This window comes from Etheostoma spectabile, chromosome 4 (genome assembly GCF_008692095.1).
Source record: "Etheostoma spectabile isolate EspeVRDwgs_2016 chromosome 4, UIUC_Espe_1.0, whole genome shotgun sequence".
NCBI classification, from domain to species: Eukaryota; Metazoa; Chordata; class Actinopteri; order Perciformes; family Percidae; genus Etheostoma; species Etheostoma spectabile.
Genome location: NC_045736.1, coordinates 29,325,303 through 29,332,962, shown reverse-complemented (window position 1 = coordinate 29,332,962; position 7,660 = coordinate 29,325,303). Strand labels below are relative to the sequence as shown.

The window sequence follows — 7,660 nt, the reverse complement described above, 5'->3', positions numbered from 1 at the left end:
GGGGGGGGGTCAGTCAGAGAGGACCAGGAGGTAGAAAATGCAATCTCTCCATCAGTGGGGACCGGGCCAGAGGGAAAGCAAGCTGGGCTGTGACGTACATACTGTAGGTTATTGATAATGGCTGCTGCTGCAGCATTTCACCAATGAGAGCTATATTTAGAAACAGAGGGTTCCCTTCTGCTGTCCTGTGCCAGCCCACTGCTCTGCATTATGCTGCAGAGTGCCGTGCTTAACGACAGTAAATCAATGCAACGTTCCATGTGCTCTCCATATACATCCATGGACGTGTTGCAACACAGCACAAGTGAAAAAAAGCAGTGCACAGCGATGGTTACATGTGCTAATTGTCTAAAAAGACATTAAGCTTGGTTTAGTTCTGTCAATTTGGGGTCTTTTGACACAATTTTGTAACATAGTTGAATCTATAAGTAGTTTGAATCCAAGACAAAAGGTTAACTGTGGGGGTTCAGTGGGTGGGTATCCTTACAATAGTAAATTCCTGTATGTGGCAAATGTTACATTGTCATCTCATTTTTCACTACTTTTCCTTCACCATGCTATGTCTAAAAAAAAAAGAGAGGATAAAGCACCTGCGTACACTACTGTAATGTCAGTAAAGGGTTTCACTTTAAGTGCCTTTGCCAAGAAATATGTCCAGCAGGTCCAGAATCGTTCACATGTTGAAATTAGTCTTCAAAAGCCATTTAATAAAAGGTTACAAAACAAATCTATACAAAAACATTTTAAAGCAATACAGTCCAGTTTTAACAGACGACTAGACGTCTTTTCTGTTCCATGCTGCTGTCAGCCGCTCCAGGAACAAACCTCTAGAACAATCTTGTTTACCAATGTTTTTACTCTGCACAGTAGGGGTGGGAATCTCTAAGTTGTTGTCCATTATCCCGTCCTCTTTCGGTCACTCCGTTTTCTGATTCGTACATGTCTGGAGACACTAACTTTTAAATAAAAATCAACAATAATCAATATTTAACTTATCAGAATCGAGGATCGAATCGTTCTAGAGAGAATCGCGATGCATCAAAGAATCGATCCCCCCCCCCCCCATTGCACAGGGTCAGACGAATGCCCCGGCATCTTGTATAGGAGTCAAAGTGAATATGAATGATTGTACAACATCAGGAAAAGAACAGCGTGCATCGTGGAAAGAGAACAAACAGATGTGGTGCCCAAGGCCCTTCACAGCACTCAGACACCGCCATGAATGCTTCAGACAGAACACAGCGTGCTAGCCACCTCCACAAACACTGCTCCGCTGCATTCAACACGACTTATTCAATGCGACAGACTCAGTCTGATTCATTCAGTAAGCACACAATCCCTGGTACAGTGTGGATGTTTAGAGAGCCAGCATGGGATAGAGTCCTTTCCAGCTTTTGTTGTTGCTGTGCGAGCTGCCAGGAGGGGCCCGTCATGTCCTCTGGCAGACCACGTGGTCCGCAGGACAGAGACGCTGGCACATGGTGCCGTCACCCCAAACAATGGAATGCCTCAGCTGTTCAGACTCTTGTTGACCAGCCAGTCCCGCCGTCAGTCACAGACAGAGATGAGCACTGCAGGACCTGAGCTAACAGAGCCCGGCTGCGGACACAGCATCTAGCATAGGACCTGACCCCCCCCCGGTGATATTCACACAAAACTCTGCCAAAGTGTTTTCTGTTAACATGGGACACTTGTGGCGCAGAAAAGACAATCTGAACTTTGTCCTCGGTTAGCTAGAAACATTTCCCACAAGAAGAAAAAAAAAATGCAGTGTGTGTGCTACTCTGCCTTTTTAAAATTCAGATTCAAGCCGTGTCTGTTTTACTGCAGCTTTATTTGGCTGGTTGACCAAACTATGCCTCCCCCCTTTGTGATTACTCCTACTTACAGTAGATTCCCTGCTGATGAAGTTCCTGTAGGTGGTTATCTTTCCAGGTCGCCCAGGGTAAATCTTCGTGTTTTACTACTACGAACATGAAACGTCCCTATGTTATTAGTAACACCTGTGAAGTCTCAAATCGTCTGTTGTTTTAAAGGCCTAAGAAGATCATTTCAGTCAAAGAGGAAGATATTCCTAGGCTACTGTTATTCTTTTTATTACTAGAAACAAATCCCACTGAAAGACAAAAGCCAAAAACTTGTTAGTCCGTCTATCAACACTTTTCAACTTTTCCAGCATGTTACACTTCATTTTGAAGCACACAGCACGGTCATTTCCTAAAACAGCTGGGCACAGCTGTTTTTGTAGCACATTTCCTGGGCTCTATTTTCAGCAGCAATTAAACACATAAAGGTGCTGTGAGGGCCAGTGAGTATTTGGGGGCTGTGTGTGTGTGTGTGTGTGTGTGTGTGTGTGTGTGTGTGTGTTTTCTCTGTATTATCTTTAAATATTCAATATGTTTAGGTTGGACGTTCAGACAAAGGTAGCAATTTGTAGCTTGTGTACCGAGAAGTTGGTTTGCCTTTCACCGTTTTGACAGTATAGACTGAACAATTAAACGAAACAATAACTGACAGACAAATAATAGGAATAATCAGTTGTAAAGACCAGTCTTTAAATACTAAGGCACCTGTCCCGCTGATGCTCCGCTCATTATCATCCAACACTTTATTGGTTTTTCAACAACATATGTTGCATTGCTTATAGTGTTTATACAACATACTACATACTACACTGTAAGTGACTAAAAGATAAAAATTAAAAAAGTGAGGTTTAGATGGGTTTACCTTACTTACGGTTATGTGTGTGTTGTGGTGTGTGTGGTGTGTGTGTGTGTGTGTGTGTGTGTGTGTGGGTGTGGGTGTGTGTGGGTGTGGGTGTTGTGTGTGTGTGTGTGTGTTTTCATGTAATGAAGGAGTACCAGTGCAACAGTGTGGGTCACCTATGTATTTGTTACATTTATAATCGTAAACAATGAAGGAATAAGACATATCAGGCTTTGATACACAAACAACACCGGTCAGAAGGATGCATTGATTGGCATAGATGCTCCAGTCAGAGAATGAATCACTGCAGTAATGTAACACATCAAGTGAACTGTATGACCAGCAGTGAACTTGGCTCCCAACCGAGCCGCTGCTCTGACCTCTGTCTTTAACCAGCACTGTACATACTGTCCCTAACCCAGCCACCCGCTGTCACACTGCCCCCTCTCATGACACATAATTGATCACTTCCTGTTTTTATTATGTAAGTGTAACAGAGGTTTAGTTTACATAAGCAGTTTGTAGTGTTTGTGCTTTGTCCCAATTTGTTGCCCCCTGCAGACTACAACATCCTTTCTGGTCTGTACACAAGTTCAGTAACTACTGCAAGTTCATGTTGCATAATGTCTCTTTCTATTCCACAATTACCCGCTGGAATTCGCCCATGTGCACATGGAACGAGGCGTGTTTGGAACAGCTTTGGTTTATGAAATCGTCATACACGTCAGACGCACATATACGTAGCTACTCTGACTATCCAGATTGACACGCACCTGTGAAATGCCTTTGGGTGAGGGCGTAGGGAAAAGACACATGGAGAAGCGTAATGCCAGGCTTAAAGAAGCTCGTGGATAGTATTTTTTTTAGCCTGCTTGAATGTCACGTTGCCTTACTCATCTCTGAGTTAAGTTAGAATGCGGGGAGCAAAAGGCTTAAATTGGCTGTAAATTAATTAGGTTTAATCAAACACTCGCTGGGATGTTTCCCTCTGTGTGGTCGAACAGGAATGGAAACCAGCTCTCCTTCTCTTTCAGCTCAAAGTCTTCATTTCTCTAATTAGGTGCTTTGACCTGTGATGGCACTGGGTATGTAATGAAACCACACCCAGGTCACACAGGGGTCTCCCTGGAGTTCATTGACTCAATGGTCAACGTTAAAGGGACGCTCTGCAGTTTTGGCAATTTCTCCCCCTACAGCTTTCAAATAGATATTTGGCAGCTCCTATGTTTAATTGTGTCTGACTCCTCTCTCATATTCAACTTATTTTTTGGATCACTTCTTGTGTGAATGAACTACAATCATCAAGACAAAGACAGAAGTAAACAGTATCTAACAGGGACAACACCTTTTTTTAATCAGTGTGGAATGAAACTCAACTGGACAAACTCGAAGCCACCAGTTCCACTGAGGGAGGACATCTACAGAAGGGAGTACTGAGATAGTACCACTCCAACCAGCTGCTGAATCCACAAACTGAACAAGGAACAAAGAACTCAAAGTGAAATAAACTTTCAGGTTTCAGAGTGGCTTCTCTCTGCTGTCCAATCTGACATAACATCTTTAAAGATCCTGTCGTCCTAGCATGTAGCCACAGCTTCTGTAAAGACTGTCTGCAGAGCTGGAGCTGGGACAGTAAAACCAACACAGGAGTGTCCAGTTTTTGAGGGAAAATCTTCAAATCCTAAACCACCCTTAGACTCGAGGCTAAAAAACTTGTGTGAGGCCTTCTTACTTTGAGAGAGATCAGAGAGCTTCAGAGGCTCTCTGCAGTCTGCACTCTGAGAATCTACACACCAACCACAGATTTAGACCCACTGATGAAGCTCCGCGGCAACACAAGAAGAAACTTCAGGAAACTCTGGAGCCGTTAAAGGAGAAGTTATAGCTTTTTGAACAAGTTAAAGTGAAATGTGATAAAACCGCAGAACATATGAAGGTCCATACCCAGGCCACACACACAAACGCACAGAGAGGCAGATTAAGGAGCACCACCAGTTTCTAGAAGAGGAGGCCAATTTGGCTGCTCTGAGGGAGGAAGAGGAGCAGAAGAGTCAGAAGAAGAAGGAGAAGATCCAGGCTCTGAGCAGAGAGATAGCAGCTCTTTCAGACACAGTCGGAGCGACAGAGGACGAGCTGAGAGCTGAAGACGTCTCATTCCTTATCAACTACAGGGCTGCAGTGGAGAGAGTCCAGCAGCGCCCCCTGCTGGCTGATCCACAGCTGCTCTCAGGAGCTCTGATAGACGAGCCCAAACACCTGGGCAACCTGAGCTTCAACATCTGGAACAAGATGAAGGAGATTGTCTCCTACACTCCTGTGATTCTGGACCCAAACACTGCTTCTAAAGGAAACTCACCTGCTCAGTTTGTAAAAAAAAAATAAAAAATAAAAGACAGGTGTTCGGTCACGGAAGGCTTGTGTCATGTGGACGCGCCAACAGTTTTATTGTCATTACGTAGAATTCCTCATAGGGGCGGCAGAAACTATGCACTATAGATTTAAGGCTAATACAGACTAAAAAAATATATTTTCAAATTATCATTTTAATATTGTGTTTATTTGCCTCTATGGTATTTTGTAATTTTCCATGCACTGAACTTTTTGTTACAACATGTTTTCATTGATTAAACTGTTTATTATTGACCTTTTTTCCATGACTAAGACCAGACAATGACTAGAAGGCACCTAGGTCATCCAACACTAACTGTGATGTCATGTGCTGGACAGGTAGCGTGTAGTTTTTGGGGTTTTAGAGCCTGTTCACTAAAAAACAGTGTGTGGTAGGAGTGGTGAGACTGAACCACTACAGTGAAATGCGGAACATAGAGCATAGAACTGTAACAGTTCCACCCCCCCCACGTGTAATCTTAAACAGGGTAAGTCTTAAGATGGCAAGGTAAAGTGGTAAAAATATAAATGACAAAAAGCAGCTTCAACTCCATATGAGCCGAAAAGTTTATTCACATTTTAAAGAGCTGCTGTTGTACTGTCCAGTACAAGTTCTCTTGACAAGTTTGTTTTAGCAAAAAGTCATGATATGTCCAAACAACACCAACACCTCCTCCTCCCACCCCGATGACTGCACAAGCACACCAGGACACCCTGCCACTGTGTTATTCACTAAAAAACAACCCTGATATGGCCGTTAATCCTATTAAAGTCACCATAAGAACAGCCTTTGGCCTTTGTACAAAACACAACAAATACGATTATGTTCTCTGTTGCAGTCCTCCCATGCCTCCCGGAAAAATCCTGTTCCAGGCTTCAAAATGCAGACCACTTGACCCAGAGAAGCTACAGCCATAGAAAGGAGAGGAACAATTAAAGCAAAACCTTTGTCGCGACTATTTTAACTGATTCCTAATAACATTAATGCAATTTAGCACGTATTACTCAAGGCTGTTGCTAACGTGCAACTGCATTTTAGACAACGTGCATCAAAATGTTAGTTAAGAGAGAAATCAACATGCATGGAGAGTTTAAAGAGGACATGATGAACTGTGAAAGTCTAATATAATACATACAATGCATTGATAGGACAGTAAATAGTCAAGACCAATGGATGCTTTGTTCCCTTTTTCTTATCCTAACATGACTAACATTCACCGTGACTGCTTACCGCAATCTTCTGTATGCTACTGTGGTTAGGTGTGCTAATACTTATCCTGGATCAATATACAGTAATGGAATACACACCACAGAACCACAGACAGCAACCTAAATCAACACCTCTGCATTGAATAAAGGGCCCTTCCGGCGTTTTCTTGTAAACAACCAAAGGTTCATGTTAACTGTTTCTCACTATAACACATAGGGCTCTATCTTGCACCCGGCGCAGCACAGCGCAAAGCCCCGTCGCAAGTGTCTTTTCTAGTTTTAAGCGCGTTTTACATTAGCCGCAGCCAAGCTGGCGGGCCATCGGCGAGCATCTACAGTCAAAAGGCTTTTTGCAATATGTGGGCAATTGTTAGGGCACGGTGGAAGGGAAACACAAGTTTCGACAACAATGGTGTTGAGTGATGAAACAGACGTACATGGGGAAGAGGAGGGTGAGGGGGGGCTGACGGGGAGGGGGGAGCTGATGGCAGGTTGATCTGGGTCCACAGTTCGACTCACTTGGCCAGCTTCAGCTCTATCTGCTGACGGATTTCCTGACGCTCCTGGTCGCTGCGGACGGGGAAGATGTTGCGGTCCTCCAGCTCCTGCTTGCTCGGCCGGTTCCGAAGCTTCACAGCCAGCAGCTCCTTCCTCACCCTACGTGGGAGTGTCCCTGTTGTTGTCGAGCACAAATTAAGGTCAATAACATCATAGAGGCTTTTCCAGCTAAGCCCACTGAACTGATGCTAGTCAGCACACAGAGTGCTGTGGTGCTTTTTCATAAGACTTAACCTAACACCTTATTAATGAAATGCATGTCTACATACCTATCTCAAGATGTTAAAGTTTGCACTAAGTGGACCTTTTCATGTTGTTTGTACAACTTTGAATCATGATTCAATTAAATAATTCTGTTTTTAAAAACAAATTGTAATAGTAAAATGTATATACATGAACAAAGAACTGAATACATACTACTCAAGTCAGTATTTTGTGGTGGCACCTTTGACAGCAGTGACAGCCTTGAGTCTGTGTGGATAGGTTTAGACATTGCAATTTTATTAGCCTCGTTAGAAAGAAGAAAAAAAAAAAAAAAAACTTTATTCTTCACATACAATCTTACAGTACAATATGTAATCCCTGCATTTGACCCAGTGGCAGCGCCCAGGGAGCAACATGAGGTTCAGTGTCTTGATCAAGGACACTTTGACAACCGCCAATCTTGCGGTTGGAGGACGACCTGCTCTCCCTCTGAGCCACAGCCAACCCATAGGATAACTGCTAAATATTTTAGGTTCCAAAGAGTGTTAAAAAAATAAAAATGTAATTTGAGCTAAAGTCCTGTTAATTCGCAAGA

General features: G+C 43.3%; 1 protein-coding gene across 3 annotated transcripts in view; it reads right to left on the bottom strand.

Moving 5' to 3' along the window:
* phactr3b (phosphatase and actin regulator 3b) overlaps window positions 1-7,660 on the bottom strand; it is a 56,767-nt gene that overhangs the window by 17,042 nt on the left and 32,065 nt on the right. For all 3 annotated transcript variants that reach the window (XM_032512667.1, XM_032512669.1, XM_032512668.1), the window contains exon 8: window positions 6,823-6,976. In XM_032512667.1, coding sequence (XP_032368558.1) covers window positions 6,823-6,976 — 154 coding nt within the window. The remainder of the gene's footprint in view (window positions 1-6,822; window positions 6,977-7,660) is intronic.